We start from the raw sequence: 22,237 nt of genomic DNA on the forward strand, positions 1-22,237 counted from the left end.
TCAGTATGTACAAAGACTGCAGGTGGAGACGGTTTGGGAAAGAAGTGTAGAAGTAGCAGGAACCTAAGTTCAGAAGAACCAGAAATTCAGCAGGTGCAGGGAACAAGCGTATTCATCCAAGAGGTATAAATCCCAACCTCTTTTGAACAATTAGCTCTTCATCAGGGGCCTGACAGAAAAAGAAATAGGCTACATCTATTACAGTTTCTTAGATGACTAGCTCCAAAATGAGCCACTGACATACGGACTACCTCCATGGCAGCTGAGCTTGCAATAGATTTGAGCTAATCCTGATTCTGACAGTCCCTTAGAGAAGAGCTAATTGCTTCTAAAGAAACGTTGGAATCTATACCACTCACTTGGACTAATAAAGGTGTCTCCTCGCACCTGTTGGGTTCCTGCTTGTTTCGCGCTGCCCTTTGGAGAGAGCTAGAGGTGGATCATAGAATCATAGAATAGAATCACAGAGTTGGAAGAGACCACAAGGGCCATCCAGTCCAACCCCCTGCCAAGCAGGAAGATAGCACATGTACAGTGCCAGATTTATGTATAAGCTAAACGAGCTATAGCTTAGGGCCCCAATCTCTTGGCCCCCCCCCAAAAAATAAAGGAAAACAACAACCTGGATGTACATTTCCAAAGTATAAGATAAAAAACAAATAAAATAAAACCTACATACAGCAACAGTGTTTTGTGTTGTGTAGGCTCCTATGATGCGCCTGTCAGTTGCTCCCTAAAATATCACTGGTTTGCTCATTTCTATATATAGGGTACCATATAGCATATATTCAACACAAAAAAACAGTGAGAATTTGTTGTTGACAAAGGACAGCTGGACATATAAAGGGCCCCATTACCTTCAGTAGCTTAGGGCCACATCAAACCTACATCCTGCCCTGTACATGTGCAGAGAGGTGCCAAGTTGCCCCTGAGATTGAGGGGGCCTGGCGTGCAGCCATGTGCATCACACCAGTTGCGTCCCACATGGTGTGCAATCATCTAAAGGAGACCAAGCGCTCTGGAGGAGCCAGCCAATGAGGCGGCGCCACGTTTGGCTCCACACTCGGTCTCCTCCACCCCCTCAACACTGAGAGGGCCCAGCCTACTTCCAACAAATATTATAGAATCATAGAATTGTAGAGCTGGAAGGGACCCTGTGGAACATCTAGTCCGATCCTAATATGCAGCTGTTCCATACAGGGACCAAACCTGCAATCTTTGTCAATCTTGGTCGAGCAGGCACGGGTGGCGCTGTGGTCTAAACCACAGAGCCTAGGGCTTGCCGATCAGAAGGTCGGCGGATCAAATCCCCACGATGGGGTGAGCTCCCATTGCTCGGTCCCTGCTCCTGCCAACCTAGCAGTTCGAAAGCACGTCAAAGTGCAAGTAAGATAAATACTTTCTGGCGGGAAGGTAAACTGCGTTTCCGTGTGCTGCTCTGGTTCGCCAGAAGCGGCTTAGTCATGCAGGCCACATGACCCGGAAGCTGTACGCCGGCTTCCTTGACCAATAAAGCGAGATGAGCGCCGCAACCCCAGAGTCATCCACGACTGAACCTAATGGTCAGGGGTCCCTTTACCTTTACCTTTAGGCTTCATCAAATCTGGCCCCCTTTGAAAAAAGTTTGGAAACCACTCTCTGTGAGGATACTCTTCTCCTCATTGTGTTGACTATAATTTCATTTGTAAACATTACCTTCCCACTCTAATTTTTACAACCCTTTGGAAGGATGCACACAGGACCAGCCTAATTTATTATGTTGCCAGAAGGGTGGGAAAGATGTTTTGCTCTCCCAATTCCACATATAAAAGCTGGCTGAGTGCTGTTGGTGGGATACTGTCTACCACACGTAAGGCAGCAGGCCAGATTGGGGAGCCTCAGTAGGGCAGTGAGGCAACAGAGGGCCAGGGGCTCAGGAAGAAAAACCACAGGTAGCTACTGCTGCCTGTTGTCTGGTGATTGCCTCACCTTGCCTAATGGTAGGACCAGTCATGGCTGCACCCCCCCCTTTTCTACTGTGGATGTACACACCACCTCCTTTTGAGTAAATAATGCAACCGAAAGGCTATTTCTCCCCTCACCGACCCAAAATATACCATCCTACAGGAATTGGATTGGAGTTAGTGTTGCTATATTACTAATAATAAAATTGGAGAGGGGTGTTTATTTATGCTTCTGGGAACGCTTGCACAACTCTTTTAATGCATATACAGTCGTACCTTGGAAGTCGAAAGCAATCTGTTCCGGAAGTCCGTTCAACTTCCAAAACCAAAGTGTGGCTCCGGCAGCCAATCGGAAGCTGCGGAAGCCCCGCCGGACGTTCGGCTTCCAAAAATAGTTTGCAAACTGGAACAGTCACTTCTGCTTTTTGATCGTTTGGGAGCCAAAACATTCAAGAACTCAGCTGTTCGAAAACCAAGGTATGACTGTACATTACTCGGGGGATAATGTGCCATGGACAGACCTGGGGGACAGTCCGGTGGCCACAGCTGGTTAGACATTTGGAGCAGAAACCTTCAAGGAGGCTGGATTGAGCTGTACCACCCCTCACTTAACCTCGTCCTTTTGTTTAACTGTGTGCGGGACCTGTGTATGAGACCACTCAATTCCTGACATTACTTTCTCCCTCCCTCCCTCCCTTCTGCCCCGCCATCCCCACCTCTCTGGTTTCATCTTACCTATAGTATGTCCAGGTGCAGTGACTCCAGTCGCACTCCCATCTGGTGTTGGGTGGAATGGCTGCTGCACTTTGGTTCGGATGATCCTGCCAAAACAAAAAAAAACCAAACATACTAGCTATTAAATCCGTCTCTTTCGGTTTCTAATTCCCCCCCTCCCCCGGTCTTAAGCTCATTTGCCACGTTTCCATGTCACTTTTAAAATTCCGATTAAAAAGTCCTCGCGAAAATTTGAAAAAACATATTTGAGCGAGCACTTCTCTTAGCATTCATATTTTTGAATGCAATTGTGCAAAATGTGCATATTCTTTTGAAAACAGTTTCTCCTAACATATGCATTTTTTTGCATGGTTTTTTTCGGTAGAAGAACTAACTATACGGGATAATTCAGAGAAGTGCAGATTTCAAAAGGTGGCTGTGTTTCAGTTTGCATTCAATTTGCTCAGGTATGTAGAATGTATTGTCACTGGGACACAAATGCATTATGGGAGTTGGTTTACGTCTCACTTCTTAATGAAGTAACTGTTTAGGACTATAATTCGATTTTTACAAGAGAAAGAAGCGGGTTGGAGTAAACTGCCCTTAAGGATGGTCTAGGAAGTTTAGCAACATGTAAATAATGTATTTAAAGACATATAGTCATTGCCATTTTCTATGAGGATCTCTTTTATTGGTGAAAGGATTGTCAACATTGGGTGATACACAATTAAGTTATGCTCAGAGTAGCCCCCCTGACGTTAATGAGCCTAAATTAGCGCCATTAACTTCAATGTACCTACTCTTGAGTAAAATTCAGTTGAACACTACCCATTGTTCTTAACATCTTCCTTTATATACACAACCATACAGAGTAATTTAAGCCAAAAGTCAGTCTTGCACCAAGTCTTACAAGATAAATATTGAGATTAGGGATGGGACAAGAGAACAGGCACAGCGGGAAAGAAAAGAAGAGACAAATGTAACAATCTGTGTATGTGTTCAGATGTAGTTGTGCTTACATAGGTTCAGGGCCAGCCCTACCATTAGATACAGTGATAATACCCACCTCTGGTGGCAGATGCTAGGTAACATTAATGGTGTCCCCCATCAGTGTTCCTCCTAAGTCTCCCACATGGCCTATTCTGCACTCACATGTGGCCTTTTGACCTAAGTTGTGGTAGAGGACACTATCCCCTTCACCACAGTATTGAAATAATATTCAACTAGCAGTTCAGCTGGCTTCTGTATATGGAATGGGAGTGGAGGCGCCATCTTGTATTTCGCTTCAGGCAACAAAATGCCTTGAGAGATGGCTCTGCTTAGACTTCATTTTGGCTGGGAAGGTTGATGAAGGCTACAATCATAGGAGTATTTACCAGGACTCCCTAGCAAATTCCATTGAACTTGGAAGGGTTTCCTTATGAGTAAACATGCTTACAGACTGGATGAAGAACGGGCCATGGGCTTTAACAAAGCTTTCAGAATGTCATGAGTGTTTGTAGCTGGCCCGAAAGGACGAAACTAGACATGAGGCTGGAAAATCCACAGTTTTTAAAAATGTAAAAGCCATTGTGGGGAGGGTGGGTGGAACGCCCTGTGGAACGCCCTCCCACCAGATGTCAAAGAGATAAACAACTACCTGACATTTAGAAGACATCTGAAGGCAGCCCTGTTTAGGGAAGTTTTTAATGTGTGACATTTTAATGTATTTTTTTTTTTAAATCTTTGTTGGAAGCCGCCCAGAGTGGCTGGGGAAACCCAGCCAGATGGGCGAGGTACAAATAAATTATTTGTTGTTGTTGCTGTTGTTGTTACTGTGGTGCTGGTAGAATGTGGTTAACACTCTCTCTCTCTCTCTCTCTCTCTCTCTCTCTCTCTCTCTCTCTCTCTCTCACACACACACACACACACAGATTTCCTAACGAAAAATCACACACTCTCCAAAGCAGCAGAGGGAAAACCACAGGTCCCATATTTATTATAAATTCTTGCCCAAGGGGGAAATAGGAACTTCAGGGCATGATTTTAATTGGGAAAATAGCATAAAGGAAAACAGTTAACCATTCCCTCCAATCCAATCTGATTCAGAGAGCCAGACACACACCCTGGTAGTTATTACATTAAAAATCACACACACACACACACACACACACACACACACAAGAGATCTGATCACAAATCTCCCAACAAAGTAAACGTGGCAGCCCACAGAAGTTCTTTCTCCGAAAGGAATGCTGTCCAGGCACTTTGCTATGCTCTGCCATGGGGCTTGTATCCCACGACTGCACAGTTCTTCAGTCTTGAGAACCAGTCTCTGAGACCCCATGCATAGTTGTGAATCTGACCAGTGTCTTCAAGACATAAATAAAACAAAACAAAACAAAGTGTATGATTTGCCTATCTGCTCATGTAAGACTTTCCATCTTGACAATTCAATACTCGTGAGAATTCAACTCGAGAGCTCCTTTTCAGGAGAGGAAAAGGGAAAGTCTCCCTCTTCCTGCCTCCACATTTCCAAGACTAATATTTTCTCATTAGCTGCCACCGGAATACATAATTCTGATTGGATCAGGAAAGAGTGCAACTTTGGTGCCAGAAGTGAAACTTGCAGCTTTGTGTCACCATGAAGGAAGTGGACAAAAAAATGATACAAGTTTTGCTGGCTGACAAGGTCAACAGAGCTCCCTGACCCAGTAATACAGAGATGGTTTAACCTCTTTGTTGAACATAGATCTTGTAGACATTGTACATTTTCTCAACATACTTAAGAGTTCTGCTGGGTGGGATTAGGGTTCACAGGAAGCAAAAAGAGAGAGAAAAGCGGGCTTTAGGGGAAATGTGAAAAAAATAGAATAGTATCGTGCTGGGGCTCTGGCAGACACAGACCCTCAAGGTGTCCCTATTTTCCAGGGATAGTCCCAGATTTACAGAAACCATCCTGGTTTCTGATTTGATCTCCAAATGTCATGCTTTCCCTTAGGATGCCCTTATTTTCATTAGAGAAATGTTGGAGGGTATGGAGTTATGAGACCCCCTGTGCCAAGGAGATAAGTAACTGTACAACCTTTAGAAGGCATCCTAAAAGACTCCTACCCGAGCTGCGTGAATTTAGAGTATTTTGTATGATAGCAGAAAACCGACGCAGCAAGCTTATCAGAAAATAGGTAGAACACTGATGATCATACCAGAATATAGAATCTAAAGAAAGGACAGGGTAGGTTGTATTGTGTTGCAGACCCTCCAAGTGTCCCTGTTTTCCAGGGGCAGTCCCAGATTTACAGGAGCCACCCCAGTTTCTGATTTGATCCCAGGACATCCCACTTTTTCTTAAGAGATCCCTATTTTCATCATAGAATTGTTGGAGTGTATTGAGTTATGTGACACCCCCCCCCCCCGGAGCCAAGGAGATACAGCCTTTAGAAGACATCTGAAGGCAGCCCTGTATAGGGAAGTTTTTTATTTATTTCAGGTTTAGTGTTCTGTTATGTTTTTATTTATGTTGGAAGCTGCCCAGAGTGGCTCGGGCAATCCAGTCAGATGGGTGGGGTATAAATATATTACTACTACTACTACTATCATCATGGAATAGGACAGACCTATTTTTATTGGAGAAATGTTGGAGGGTATGGTGTTGTTCTACAGCAGGCATGTCCAACAGGTAGATCGTGATGTCTGTGGTAGATCACTGGTAGATCATTGGGTCCCCCCAAAGAAGCTGAACTGTGGCTCCCCTTAAAAAAAGCTCAACATTGTACCTCCTCCCGAACCCCTGCAAAATGGGGCTTCCTCCTTCCTTTAAAAAGCTCAACTTTGACCTGAACCCCCCCCCCCAAAAAAGGGGGTAGATCACTGCCAATTTTTAACTCTGTGAGTAGATCGCAGTCTCTTGGGAGTTGGCCACCCCTGTTCTACAGTAAACAAACCAACAAAGTGCTCTTGTGAGTTTTCCAAAGTTACCTGGTTGATAGCTATTCGGCTAGACTAGATGAGCCTTTGCCTGGCAGGGTTGGTGGGGGTGGGGGGAGCGGCAGTACAGCTGCCATGACCTTCATGTTGTGGTTTTGAAGTAGAAGAAGAGAAGAAGAGTTTGGATTTGATATCCCCCTTTATCACTACCCGAAGGAGTCTCAAAGTGGCTAACATTCTCCTTTCCCTTCCTCCCCCCACAACAAACACTCTGTGAGGTGAGTGGGGCTGAGAGACTTCAAAGAAGTGTGACTAGCCCAAGGTCACCCAGAAGCTGCATGTGGAGGAGTGGGGACGCGAACCCGGTTCACCAGATTACAAGTCTACCGCTCTTAACCACTACACCACGCTGGCCAAGAAACATGCGTCGAATCAGATAAGTTCTAGAGCTGCCCAGCAATTGAAGACAGAAAGGGGCAGATATTACAACTGTTCCTTCCTTGCTCCCACAAAGCACCCTGAAGTGATGCTTGCGTGAGCATATTGATCCCACCTCTGCACTCGCACCCCCTCCCCTGCAGCAGCCCCAGGAAGCAGTGATGGGGTGCAGGCAAAGGCATGGAAATAGAAAGCTATAAATTATTTGTGACAGGAAAGCAATAGTGCCGGAGAGCTACGCACAAGTCCTGTGTCACTATTAGATTCCTTTTAGCCTGATGACACTCTAAGAGAGGTTAAGTGTCTCGTGGAATCCTATACGTGGGGAGCAGGGGCAGCCTGGGAGCAGAACGCTCTGCAGAGAAGGGGTTATATCAATTCTGCAGGCCAATAATATTCCTTTCATTGATCACAGCCCAAAGTTCAAAAATCTCATTACAGCTTGGCAGACCTGGAACTTTTCAAAAATCAATAGAGTGATATAATGTATGTATACTTAGTAGAAATGTATCTATTCATCAGTCCGTCTGTCCAAAATCTGCCCGAGGGGTTCCGAATGAAGCCTACACATTGTATCATGTTCGACTACGTAGCCATGTATTCGCTGTAACAAATGAGACCCGAAGTCTCCCTGGCAACCTCGGGTGACACACAATGAAGGGAATTTCCTGCTGTTGGGGTCATCATGGCAGGTTCTATTCATGCTGTGGTCCCTCCACCGTTCGGCAGAGGTGCCCTCGCTCGACTTAAGGATTTGTACAGCTCTTTTGCTCCCAATAACTCAACTGCGAGCTTCTCTGAAATGTGTCCTGGACTAACTCAGGAAGCACAGAAGTCCTAAGTCCCTCTTTGAAGCTTCTGCACAGCCATGTGAGCCGTGATTCCCGTCTAGGACTTGCAATTTGCGTAGCAGTTGTTAAAAGGTTCCTGAAAATTTGATTCTGCTCGATTGCTGTGTGTGGACGGCAGATACCTACTCTGCTGTAAGCCTTTTGCCAACATCTTTTTTTTTCAGATGGACTTAGTAGATGTTCAAATGAACATGTTCAAATATATAAAAGGATGGCATATAGAGGAGGGAGAAAGGTTGTTTTCTGCTGCTCCAGAGAAGCGGACACGGGGCAATGGATTCAAACTACAAGAAAGAAGATTCCACCTAAACATTAGGAAGAACTTCCTGACAGTAAGAGCTGTTCGACAGTGGAATTTGCTGCCAAGGAGTGTGGTGGAGTCTCCTTCTTTTGAGGTCTTTAAGTGGAGGCTTGACAGCCATCTGTCAAGAATGCTTTGATGGTGTTTCCTGCTTGGCAGGGGGTTGGACTGGATGGCCCTTGTGGTCTCTTCCAACTCTATGATTCTATGATTCTATGTGTGTTTTGGGCACACATCCCCAAAACTGTTGAAAGGGAAAAGACATCCAACTAAAGATTCTTAAAATATATTGCTCTGGGGCCTGTCATTTCCCCATTTAGAAAAATATGGGCAGGTGACTGCTATGGGGGGCTCTCTCCACTTCACAAGTTTTACAACAAATCAGCACAGTGTTGTTGTTTTTAAACCCTAAGAAAATGTTTGATATATTAGTGTAATAATAATAATAATAATAATAATATCTATTATTTATACCCTACCCATCTGGCTGAGTTTCCCCAGCAACTCTGGTCAGCTCCCAATCGAGTGTTAAAAACAATACAGCATTAAATATTAAAAAACTTCCCTCAACAGGGCTGTCTTCAGATGTCTTTTAAAAATAGGACAGCTGCTTATTTCCTTGACATCTGATGGGAGGGCTTTCCACAGGGCGGGCGCCACTGCTGAGAAGACCCTCTGCCTGGTTCCCTGTAACCTCACTTCTCGCAATGAGGGAACCGCCAGAAGGCCCTCAGCGCTGGATCTCAGTGTCCAAGCACTGGAGAGGAAGGAACTGTATTCACTTACTCAATGTTGATGTTACATATAGCTGGATTCAGAATTTCCAGTTTTGCCATGAACATCCGCCACACAGGGTAGGATGAGAAGGTGAGCAAAAAGATGTAGGGATATATATACAGTACTGATATAATCCCCTACAGATTATAACTAGATAATGGAAGCAAGTAATTCAACAAAAATCCATTGCAGATTAAAATACACCCTTACTTGTTTGGTGCGGACAGTTGTTTGCTGAGTTTCCCCACCAAAAATAAAAATAAAAAATAGATGTTTTAAAATCAGGTAATATGGTGCCTTTTCTTTTCAAATATAAATGTCATTTCATGTGGCCAAATCAATTACTTCATGCATAGCCATGGATAATGTAATCACTACTGAAATCTATGTATACTACATCGTAAATAACAAAACCAAATATTAGTTTGCAGTTCAAGATCCAGTGGCAGACCATTAGTGGAACCTGCCTATCAATAAAATATCTGCAAAAAAACACCCAAAAACTTAAATTATAGCATTTATTCACACTGAATAAAATAACTTAATTATCGGTATACTTTTCTCAACAGTGCCACTCTGTATCCTACTAGTCAAGTAAGTCTTATCGTATATTCCATCTGCCACATACATTGGAGCCAATCCCCTATACAAGGGTTGCCTGTTAATTTCCGTTTATTGGCTATCTCAATTTGAGCACCTATTAGCAGACTGCACCAGTTGCTGCCTATAACCGTCCCCCAAAAGGAGACATTGTGAGGCAAGTGAGAGTACGAAGGAGTAATTCAAATGAAGTATTTCCAGAGATCCTGAATTGCCCGGCACATAAACCACATGTGGAACCGTGGAAGTCATTCTCATGAACAGCATGCCACTATGTATAAGGGTTATTACATCTACTTAGCCTTTTCTTGAACCAAGTTATCTGGCTGAGGAAAAGATCAAACTCTCCAGCCCCACAAAACTTGTCAGGTAGAATGATCCGAAGGAGTGAACCAAGGACTTTCTACACACAAGCAGCCCCTCCAGCACTGAGCTAGGGGCACTACCCCATTTCTCTTCCACAAGAATGCCTTGCATTAGTACATGTGAGCAAAGTTACTTATGAAATGAATCTCCACCCTTCTGGATTTCAGCAGCAGCAGTGTGTTTGAGGACCAGGACATTTGCAGGGAAACCAAAATGCTTGTTTACAAAGCTGTTGTACTACCAACCTTACTGTATGCTTGTTAAACAGGGACCACTTATAAACGCCATCTCTAACTCCTAGAAAGATTCCATCAACAGTGTCTCCCCCAAAAAATTTGCACATCACTTGGAAAGACAGGCGGACTAATGCCAGTGTACTGGAAGAAGCAAAGATCACCAGTGTCGAAGCAATGATTATTCAACATCAACTTCGTTGGACTGGTCATGTTGTGCGGATGCCTGATTATCGTCTTCCAAAGCAACCACTCTATTTCGAACTTACAAATGGAAAGCGTAATGCTGGTGGTCAACAAGAGAGGTTTAAAGACTCTCTGAAGGCAAATCTAAAAAAAATGTAGTATAAACACCGACAACTGGGAAACACTGGCCTGCGAGCGCTCCAATTGGAGAACAGCCTTTACCAAAGGGGGCATGGGCTTTGAAGACGCTTGAACTCAGGACGAAAGGGAGAAACATGCTAAGAGGAAGAAAAGCTTGACAAATCCACTTCGTGATCAACTCCTGCCCGGAAACCTATGTCCCCACTGCGGAAGGACGTGCGGATCCAGAATTGGCCTCCACAGTCACTTATGGACTCACTGTTAAGATCGTGTTCATGGAAGACAATCTTACTCGGCTATGAGTGATCGGCAAAGAAGAAGAAGAAGAGGAAGAAGAAAAGCTAAAATTCTGGAGCACCCCTCAATCTCTCTCGCTCCATTCTACAGCATTATTTTGGCGGCCCCCACAGCATGGCGCCCAGGGTGACTGCAGAGGTCGTGCTTACCTATAACTGCCTTTTCTGGATGCAGACTATGTCAGATTTCAGGGTCCCTTCCAACTCTACAGTTTGATGGTTCTATGATTCTAACTAGCAGCTCTGGAGCTAACTTTTTATCTAAGGGCAGATTCACTGCATGCATTCAGAGCACAGCAAGCACATATTTCAAGCACGTTGCCATACCCTCCAACATTTCTCTGATGAAAATAGGGACACCCTATTCTATTTATTATTTATTATTTATTGTTTATTATCATCATCATCATCATTACTCCCCACTCATCTGACTGGGTTGCCCCAGCCACTCTGTGCAGCTTCCAACCTATATAAAAACATAATAAAACATTAAAAACTTCCCTATACAGGGCTGCCTTCAGATGGCTCAGGGGTCAGATAACTCCATACCCTCCAACTTTTATCCAATGTTAATAGGGATGTCCTGTCATACCCTCCAACATTTCTCCAAAGAAAACAGAGATGTCCTAAGGAAAAGCAGGACATTCCACGATCAAATCAGAAGCTGGGGTGGCTTCTGTAAATCCAGGACTGTCCCTGGAAAATAGAGAGAGTCTGCGTTACTTCCCTCCAAGGGATCCTGGCAACTGTATTGTTCAGGATTTTCAGAAGTGCAACTATGTGAGGGGGAAGATAAAGTTCTAGTTGAGCTAGGTTTGCCATATTTCAAAAAGTGAAAATCTAGACAGAAAAGTTATTGAGCTTTTTTTTCAGTTTTGGCCAAAATTATTGAGCAAAACCACAAAGGAATTGGACATTTTCAGCTATTTCTGAGGGAAATCAGCAAAAACGACTGCCATACGCCCGGATTTTCCCAGACATTTTGCCGATTCCCGACCAGACGCTGCTTGTGGCTCAAGTATTCCAGATACGTCTGGGAAATTCCAGACGTATGGCAACCCTAAGTTAGCATTTCTGGATTTCACCATGAGCTGTAAGCTGTGTGTTACTACCTGTCCAAACATGGTGTGCTTTGCAGACAATGGAATATTTCTGCTTACAGATATAACACACACAAACACAAACACACAAACACACACACACACACACACACACACACACACACCCCTCGGGCAAATTGTGAGTACACGAGCCTTTATTTTTAATTTTTGCCTTTCACATTATCCCCAAGAGTTACATCACACCTAAGACTATGCTGCATTTGTGTATATGCAGCTAGGAGAACGTAGCCTCGGGAAAATATATCTCCTTATTTCTGTGTATGTCCAGGACATTGTGTGTGTAAGAAAGAATTATGAAATACTAAGTGAATGTGCCGTATATCCCATTGATTTTCTCAGACTCCAACTTGTCTTCCATCTCTTTCCTTTTGTTATCCTGGGGGCATGGCAGCAAACCCCTATTTTAAATACCGTTGCTTCCTCCCATCTCCTCCTCCCCCTCTCCTCCAAAAAAGTGTCAATATTTTATTTGGATTTTTAACTTCACTCCATAACAGTTGCTTGACCTCCTGACTCGTACGAGTCACATAAATTCTGAGACTTTATTCAGGAGCCATGTTCCTGCTATTGAATAAGCAATTTGGGAGGATGAATTAATGACTTGTGCTGTTGCTGGAAAGTCCCTGAAGAAATATTAAAATTGCTTGCAGACTGAATCAATACTCACTGAACACTGAGCATGAGGACTTGGGGTTGCTTTTATGGCGCAAGAAACAGAAGCATTTTTGGGAAAGGAAAGGGGGTCCCCTGAATATCCCACAAGCACGTTCACTTCTTCCCTCAACCTTCCTCAATATCAGCTGATTTCACACCAAGACCAAAGAACCTGTGTCCTGGGTTTGAAACCCAGGACAACAATCCCTTCCTCTTTCCACAGCTGACGTCTCTTGTAATTGAGGATCTATCTTCTTAATGGAGGCAGGGGGCTGTATAGGATCTCCCTGACACTGATGCCGCTCAACCCCTGGAGCCCTTCCAGAATTTGCTCTTAGGAAATGGGAATGTTTAAACTGCCTATATGGAGGCTAGAAGCAGTAAAGCTGGATCCCATTCTGAAGATCGAGGAGGGCTGCCTTGGACCTGTTGGAGGTGGCAGCAAAGCAGGGTGGGAGGAGGGGAGGGTGCACTTATGGGAATTTCTACTGCTCTACAAGGCTGGAAAAGGATGTGGGCAAGGCATAAAAACATAGGAACCTGCCCTGCACAGAGTCAAACTATTGGTCCATGCTGGGATGTGATTAGCCAGTACGTTTCCGAGCACAATTCAAAGTGTTGGTGCTGACCTTTAAAGCCCTAAACGGCCTCGGTCCTGTATACCTGAAGGAGCGTCTCCACCCCCATCGTTCTGCCCGGACACTGAGGTCCAGCGCCGAGGGCCTTCTGGAGGTTCCCTCCCTGCGAGAAGCCAAGTTACAGGGAACCAGGCAGAGGGCCTTCTTGGTAGTGGCACCCGCCCTGTGGGACGCCCTCCCACCAGATGTCAAAGAGAAAAACAACTACCAGACTTTTATCTGAAGAAGTGTGCATGCACACGAAAGCTCATACCAAGAACAAACTCAGTTGGTCTCTAAGGTGCTACTGGAAAGAATTTCCTATTTTGTTTCCTATTTTGTTTAGACTTTTAGAAGACATCTGAAGGCAGCCCTGTTTAGGGAAGCTTTTAATGTTTAATAGATTATTGTATTTTAACATTCTGTTGGAAGCCGTCCAGAGTGACTGGGGAAACCCAACCAGATGGGCGGGGCATGTATAAATAAATATTATTATTACTATTACTATTACTACTACTACTACTACTAGGAGAAGCTATATTTATTAGATATTGTTCTTCCTTCCTCACATTTCTGAGTTCTGCAGAGTGCCATCCCTTTGCAGCTTAAAAGAGAGCTGGACTGCCTTTAACAACCATCATCTCCAAGTTAGTTCTCCAGTAAAATGGCAATATAACAGTGGCCTACTTTCCAGGGTTGTTGTGAGGATGGTGGGACTGCAGCAGACCCTCCAGGCATCCCTATTTTCCAGGGACATCCCTGATTCAGAGAAGCCGTCCCAGTTTCTGACTTGATCCCAGAATGTCCCACTTTTCCTTAGGATGTCCCTATTTTCATTGGAGAAATATTGGAGGGTATGGAATTATCCAACCCTAGAGCCATATGAAGGCAACCCAGTACCGTATAGGGAAGTTTTTGTTTAATGTTTTATTATGTTTTTATATGTGTTGGAAGCTGCCCGGAGTGACTGGGGCAAACCAGTGGTGTATAAATAGTAAAATTATCATTATGGAATGGGATGTCCCTGTTTCCATCGGAGAAATGTTGGCGGGTGCTAACACTGCACATGTTAAAAAGTTATATGTAAATGTAATTAAGTCTAACCAATGTCCTGGCCTGGGGCTCTAGCCATCTCGATGCAGCATTTGATTTTGCAACCTGACTTCCTTGTGTGTTGAGGTCACTTTCCAATCAGTTAGTGAATAAAGGCACATTTTCCCTAGTCCCAATGCATGTTGTTTGTGACTGCTGTACTGGAATTCCTTGGCAAATTTGTACTATGACTGTGTGCTCAGGGAGAGGTGAGGGTTTCTCCCACCCCCACCCCCCATCCCGTTTTTTCTTTTAGTCTTGTCTGCCTAGGCAGCCGTTACTGTATGTTAATACCTATGGTTGCACTCCTGCATGCCTATGTGCCAGTTTCATTGATCCTATCAATATTATTTTGTAATTCCCTCTTCAACATTGACTTAGCAAGCGGTCCCAGAGCTCCTGTGTATTGAATAATGACGTCAGGGTTTTGTAATAGCCTCTTGTCGGCGCAGGGAGTGCATTTGCCTTTCCTGTGTCTACAGCTGTGATAATTTTATTTTGTGATTCTCATTGTGTTCCAGAAATTGTACTACAATGGCTTTGTATCGCAACCCACGGTACCTTCTCTGACGGGGTGGGAGACCATGCTGGAAAATGCATGCTCACATCTATAAACAGCACAGCGTCGAGAGATGTAGGCATCTTTTTCTGTAATCTGTATTCGTATTTTAACCCCTGCCTCCCCCCGACGCAAACACGCATAAATGAGACACTTTGGCCTAGCCAAACACTGCACTGCTAACTAATTGTGTGCATTTTTATCACTTAGTCTTGTGTACCTATGTTATCATGCTTCCTGTGTGAAAATGTATACGTCCATGTTGACATTCCGATACTGAGAGCCTCTAAAAACTGACGCTAACAAATAAACCAAGCACTGCCCTGTGATATACTAAGTTTGCAACCAGATACTTACTGGTACACTTTGGTGAGGCTGAACCAAGTTCCATCCAAACAGCCAAACTTAACATTTTTTAAAAAGACTACAAGTAGTTCCAGATGAATGTGAAGATGTGCATGCAGATGAATGAATGAATTAGTATTTATCACTGTAGAGCAAAGAGACTGTCACTGGACTATGGTAAACAGTGACGATTGCAACAGCTGGTACAGGGTCACGGGTGGCGCTGTGATCTAAACCACTGAGCCTCTTGGGCTTGCCGACTGGAAGGTCGGCGGTTCGAATCCCCACAATGGAGTGAGCTCCCGCTACTCTGTCCCAGCTCCTGCCAACCTAGCAGCTCAAAAGCACACCAGTGCAAGTAGATAAATAGGTACCACTGCGGCGGGAAGGCAAACGACGTTTCTGTGCGCTCTGGCTTCCGTCACGGTGTCCCGTTATGCCAGAAGCGGTTTAGTCATGCTGGCCACAGGACCCGGAAAGCTGTCTGTGGACAAACACCAGCTCTCTTGGCCTGAAGCTGCTGTTCTGCCTGAACATGCTTGAAGCTCAATTCTTCCGTTGCCACCGGCTGTTTCACTTCTAAAGAGAATCTTCCAACCTGCACAATCCTCAGTCACAAAGGTCAACACATATACACATAGCTGTCAACCCTCCCAATGCTATAATAAGGGAATTTCCGGCCAAAAAAATGGGCTAGGTCGATAGCTATGGCACATGGCACCCAACTGTAATGTCAGAAAGATGCCCTTTATCCCAGAAGAAACTGGGTTTTCAAAATAGGTCTCTCAACACCACCTCCTGGTTATCTTTGCTGCCCCTCTGTTCTTTCCCACTCATCTTTCCCTGACCGCTGCATTTTCCTTCCTAAATCCTGTGTGTGACCTTGAACACACATAACGCTACCAAGAAGTCTTCTCTCCGCCCCACCCCCCCTTGCCCATCATCCTCGCCTCCTCATTCTCCTCCCTCACCTTCCACTTAGAGGTGGCAACTTCTAAGGGAAAACTGGGAAGGGGGAGAGAAGGAGGGTGGATTTAAAATAATTGGAGGCTGTTAAATGGAGGAGCCCAGCATATCACTCTGGTAATGGAAATAAATTCTGTTGTATTTGCATTTTAATTTTCCACATAAACAAAGGCTCAGAGTGCGCCTTCTTCAGCAGAATTGGCGGCCGGGATTTAATTAGAAATGAAAAGTTTATAGGGTCCTCTTTAATGCGATTAATGCACAGTTAACATTTATCACATGCATATGCTGGAGTTGCCTTTTCTGAGCAGCCATAGGCCATGAAATGAGTTTCTTTTCACTATTTTGAGAACTTGGGAGCGAGGACGCCCACCCTGCTGCGGGGCACACCAAGGCGCACCCTCCTGCCAGCTTGGAGGCCCCCCAGGCTGCAGAGACTCTAGAGAGTTTGCTGCAATATCTTTGAGGGTAGGGAGATAGATAGCCAGGAATGGTCCAGCATCTCAAGCTAGCAGACAGTAGCAGCCTGTAACTCAAAGGGCCTTTGAGGAAAACAATCATTAAATCAGCTTGATCCTTCTCTCTCTCCTGGGCCTTCCTTTAGAACCAGACAGTTCACATTCTAAAATGTACACAGGTCTAAATGAATTTGCCGTGCAAACAGTGGCCTGGCCACATTTGACAACAATACAACGAAGGCTGTGTATTCCGATCCTTGCCCTGTGGTCACCAGGTGGCTCTCCAAGGCTGGATCTAGACACAGGGGAAAAAACGTTTCAGGAAAACGCGCTGTAAACATCATAATGGGAAATCACATGGCCAAAAGACGGAACTCCTCAGCGCCATCTGGTGCTATGGTGTTATAACGCATTTAAAACACGGGGGTTTTTTAAATTGTGTTTTTTATTAAAGATTTTCTTGATTCAGAAAAAGTATGTGCAATGTCTCTCTCTCGTATTTTTTCCAAGTAACATTTTTACAAATCAGTTTCATTTGTTGAGACATTAGGAAGAAAAAGGGGGAAAGAGGTGGGCGGGGGGGGGGAAATGGGTAGGGTGGGGGGTTGGGTGACTATGTTTCTATTTTACTTAATGTATGTAGGGTTTGGTGTCAGCGTTGTTTGTGCAGGTTCTCTGTTGTTCGCTTGTGTTCCTTTGGTGGTGAGAGGTTGGGGTTGGCCTAGGGTGTGCTTGTTCACTTGTGGTTGGCTGTGGTGGTCTTTGTTTTCATGTGTGAGTGGGGTGGGTGGGTGTTTTGGATCAAAACTAATGTAGCTGAGTCGCAAGCAGACGTCTGTGCATGTTAATCTGGAGGGCAAGGCCCAAATCAGAGAAGGAACTAAAATGAATTTGCCTCCCAAAAGACTCCCGATGGCTCCCCTTTGCAGAATTTGTAGGATTACTCTGGATATTTGAGTACTTGCCAAGCAGTTGATGTTTGTTACCCAGTTATAGTTGATGCAAACAGCTGATCTATTTGATAGCACGTGAACTATCAAATATTGTCAGCTATAACATATTGTCACCTACATTTGCTCCCAATATGTTTCCAAGCACAATTCAAAGGAACAAGCACACCCTACGCCAATCGCGACCTCTCACCGCCAAGGAAACACAAGCAAACAACAGAGAACCAACACAAACGATGCTGACACCAAATCCTACATATACTAAGGAAAAAAAGAAACATCGCCCCCCCACCCCACCTTCCCCCCCATCCCACCCACCTCCTCCCCCCCTTTCTGCCTAATGTCTCAACAACCAAAATTGATCTGTAAAAATGTTACATGGAAAAATGCGAGAGACACTGTACACTTGTAAACTAAGAAAATCTCTAATAAATAAATAAATAAATAAAAGGGGGGGAAAACAAAATAATAATAACTATGTTATTTTGTTGAAGTGCAATGATTTTGAGCATGGGTAGGCAACCTAAGGCCCATGGCCCAGATGCGGCCCAATCGCCTTCTCAATCCGGCCCACGGACAGTCCGGGAATCAGCATGTTTTTACATCAGTAGAATGTGTCCTTTTATTTAAAATGCATCTCTGGGCTATTTGTGGGGCATAGGAAATTCGTTCATCCCCCCCCCCCAAAATGTAGTCCAGCCCACCACATGGTCTGAGGGACGGTGGACCGGCCCACGACTGAAAAAGGTTGCTGACCCCTGCTCTTGAGGAACACTGGTCTGCAAAGGAAGCCCTGCATTGGCATTTTGGGGCATGTTCTGGCTTCACAATCAGTTTAGATAGGAGCACTACTGAGTGTCAACAACATCGGTTATGAACTGAAAGTGTGAAACCAAAGACACTCAATATTCCCTTGTGACTACACATTGCAGGGAAACAGCTGGTTTGCTACTTCACCATCATATGTACTTCATGCAACTGATCAAGTGAGGTCTAGTTCACAAAAGCTGTCGCAGTCAATTTGTCAGGTGCCACAAGATTCTTTGCTGATTTTGCCACTACAGACACACAGCCACGTCCCTAATATTTCACAACCAACATTTTATGGGATTTCATACCCGAAAGCTGTCAAAATCAAAACAAGCAAGCGATACCAACAAGTCAGAATCATTCAGGTGCACATGTTGAGCCAAAAGATTCACATTCAAAACACAAGTCTGAATTGGGCAAAAATGGACAGCTGGGCCGGATGGAAAGAAGATAAAGTCCCTACCAGAGAAGAATGGCAAATTTAGTGGATGGACTATGCCCAAATGGCAAAACTGACCGGAAGGCTTGGGAAACAGGAAGACCAAAACTTTAATAAGGAATGGGGAAAATGTATAAGACCATTGTAAGCAGCTGAAAACGTTAGCAGGATTGCAATACCACTTGTGACGTAACGAGAACTACGGACACAATGGAGTGATAAAAAATTTGGATTATTAAAAAAAGATGCAGTAGAAAGGGTTTAACAACAGAAGGTGGGAAGTCCAGAGATTCGTGGGAATCTCGTAATTTTGGATGTGTTGTGGTATGATTATAAATTAAAGTATGTAAAACCATTTTTTAAAAAATGAATCGGGCTAAATTGGAAATGTTGGGGGATGTCGGATACTTGAATCTTTTTGCAGGATCTAACTTCCCATTTGCTTTCCCCTCCACTTCAAAGTTCCAAACTCTCAGCCCAGGCCTCTCTCGGCATGTGCAGGTGGTTTAAAGAACAAACCACACATTAGATGACAACCTGGGTAGTAATGAAGTCCCACGGCTCCTTCTCATTTTCAAAGCACCTGCCTCTGCGTGGTTGTGTGTGCACTGAAGTGAAGAATGGGGTGGGGGGTGGGGGGAGAGAAAGAGCAGAATCATTCACCTGTCTGCCTTTCCTCTGAAACTCAACCCTAACCAAGCTCCCTTCCTTTCCAGCAGGATTGCAGACCCATGTTTGCAAGGTAAACACTGTGTGGTTTTGTGTGTGTGTTCTATGACCGGCCCTGCACCCCCTAATAATCTGCTGCCCTCTGGCGCTATGGATGATTCTGCCCCATTGCTGGTGGTGTCAAAGTAAGATTCAACTACCATCCTGCTCAGATTCTGCACATGGAACGGGGATGCCTGTGTGCCGTTCCTGCCCTCCATCTCAAGCAGCAAACTGCCTTGCAACCGCGCTAGTAGGAACCAAGTTTTGGCACTCTGATCAGCGTTAGTAATTTGGGGCTGAATTATTTGGTGAAAACAATAATGTAGCCAATATACGCTTATTATTCCCACTATCTCTCGTTTTATAGCTGAAGGAAAGAAGCAATGGCTTATCTAAACAATTCCAATGGCTCTGAAGAACATCTGCCGGGACTGAAGGAGTCTAGCGTTCATCGGCTACATTCATTGTCGGTACATTATGCCGCCCTCAGAAGTTCTCCGATATATATTTTCACTAGTAAATCAATTAACTGTGGGGTTAGCCAACAGTCCATGTAAGTTATGGGCTTCATTTTCCTCTTTTTGGAAAGTTGCCTTGTACAATTGGTACAAAAGCTGATCCCACAAAACCCACACCTTCCCAACCTTGCAAGCTTTTAAAAATAATTTGTGTCCTCAGATGCCCCCTTTCTCATGGAGTCTGTCACCATAAGGCCAGTCTGCCTGTTTTTGCATCCCTCTCTCTATGCATGCACATGTTCCTCAGCAGATGTTTTAAAAGTGTGTATGAGTTTTAATTTGTTTTAGTCTATTCTGTTGCAGTTTTAGCTTGCTGCTTATTCTAAATCATGGCTGTAAGTTTTTAGTGGTAAGTTTATTGTTTTATCTTTTCTGTAAACCACTTTGAGTTTGTTTCCACCACCCCCCCCTACAATCAGGTGATATATACGTTTTGTGAAATAAATAAATAACCCACATCCTCTTCCAATGCCATAAGCACTTCCGGTGGCAAGGTTTTTATAAATTTTACAAAAAGTCCCTTTGAAATTATATGTTGGGCATTGTCTACTTCCTTGCAGTATTGTTTTATATCAGCCACAAGAAAGGAGGGAGCAAGAGGCTGGATCCAGCCCCCCCCGCCCCCCCGCCTCTGTTTTCAAGGTAAGCAGGGACAAGCTTCGTTCTTTGAGAAATAGAGGTAATGAAGGTAATGGACACTGATGGACCAGTTGATTACCAGTTCATCAGCCATGCCATCGTGGAGCCTTCAAGACAGGAACTGGAGCTAAAACAATATGATCCTTCCCCACTGATCATCTCCAGCATTAGACACTCAATAATAAATAATAATAATATTTATGCCTAGCCTATCTTGCTGGGTTTCCCTAGCCACATATAGAAACATAATAAAACATCAACCATTAAAAACTTCCTGATACAGGGCTGCCTTCAGATGTCTTCTGAAAGCATCCTGTTAAAGGGAAGCAGGGGTGTAGATTCTGTACAATGCCTGGACGTGGGCTAGGGCCATGCCACAGCCCCAATGGGGACCCCTTGGGGTGCCCCTATTTGATGCAAGTCATAAGGCTCCCCCTATTGCTGATTTAAGGGACACGGGTGGCGCTGTGGGTTAAACCACAGAGCCTAGGGCTTCCCGATCAGAAGGTCGGCGGTTCAAATCCCCACGATGGGATGAGCTCCTGTTGCTCGGTCCCTGCTCCTGCCAACCTAGCAGTTTGAAAGGACGTCAAAGTGCAAGTAGATAAATAGGTACCGCTCCGGCGGGAAGGTAAACAGTTTCCGTCAGGAAGGTAAACGGTGTTTCTGTGCGCTGCTCTGGTTCACCAGAAGTGGCTTAGACATGCTGGCCACATGACCCAGAAGCTGTACGCCAGCTCCCTCAGCCAGTAAAGCAAGATGAGTGCCACAACCCCTGAGTTGTCCACGACTGAACCTAATGGTCAGGGGTCCCTTTACCTATTGCTGATTTACCCTTAGTTGGACTCCCTGCAGACAGACGGGAGTCAAGATATAGTTGGGCCTCACCCAATGCCTAAGCCAAACCGCTCACATCTGTAACCAATGAAGTTGTGGCCTGTTTGAACCCATAAGCCAAAATCCACTTGTCTGTGTGTTTATTTATCCACTAGGGAACTGTGGGTCATGGGGCCTTGGCATGCAATTCTTTATCTCCTTGACATCTGGTGGGAGGGCGTTCCACAGGGCGGGCACCACTACCGAGAAGGCCCTCTGCCTGGTTCCCTGTAACTTCACTTCTCGCAGTGAGGGAACCACCAGAAGGCCCTCAGAAGTGGACCTCAGTGTCCGGGCAGAACGATGGGGGTGGAGACGCTCAATGAGAGGCAGCAATGAACTGGAAACTCTGGCAAAAATGTACCTTCTTAAGGTTAGGTCATATAACCAATATAAGCAACAGAAAGCATAGGTCTGTCACCCCCCAGGCTTGCCATACGTCAGGAAAATTCCTGACATGTCCTGGTTTTCGGGTGTAAAAATGTCATAGGGGGAATTTTGCTGAATCGGCAAAATGTCCGGGAAAACCTGGCAACGTGATGGAAAAAGTAGCGGAAACAGCTTCCAAAGCTTAAAATTTTGTTCCCCCAACAACTTTGCCGGTGTCAGGAATATGGCAAACCTACTCTACACACTGGGAGACCTCGACTGGCTCAGGATCTCCCCTTACATAGGCAAACTATATGCACTTATGCTGCTACTCACTTAGAGCTCCTTCTCATGCGCACTG

At 44.7% G+C, this 22,237-nt stretch overlaps 1 protein-coding gene across 17 annotated transcripts in view; it reads right to left on the reverse strand.

Moving 5' to 3' along the window:
- The window catches only part of PAX2 (paired box 2), a 130,955-nt gene that overhangs the window by 78,502 nt on the left and 30,216 nt on the right, over positions 1–22,237 (reverse strand). For 16 of the 17 annotated variants that reach the window (XM_033148647.1, XM_033148656.1, XM_033148651.1 and 13 more), the window contains one exon: positions 2,679–2,764. In XM_033148647.1, the coding sequence (XP_033004538.1) occupies positions 2,679–2,764 (86 nt within the window). Of the gene's footprint in view, positions 1–2,678; positions 2,765–7,497; positions 7,596–22,237 lie in introns of those variants that run through there. The other variant, XM_033148660.1, reaches the window with a different exon arrangement.

Source organism: Lacerta agilis, chromosome 5 (assembly GCF_009819535.1).
Source record: "Lacerta agilis isolate rLacAgi1 chromosome 5, rLacAgi1.pri, whole genome shotgun sequence".
Classification (NCBI taxonomy): Eukaryota; Metazoa; Chordata; class Lepidosauria; order Squamata; family Lacertidae; genus Lacerta; species Lacerta agilis.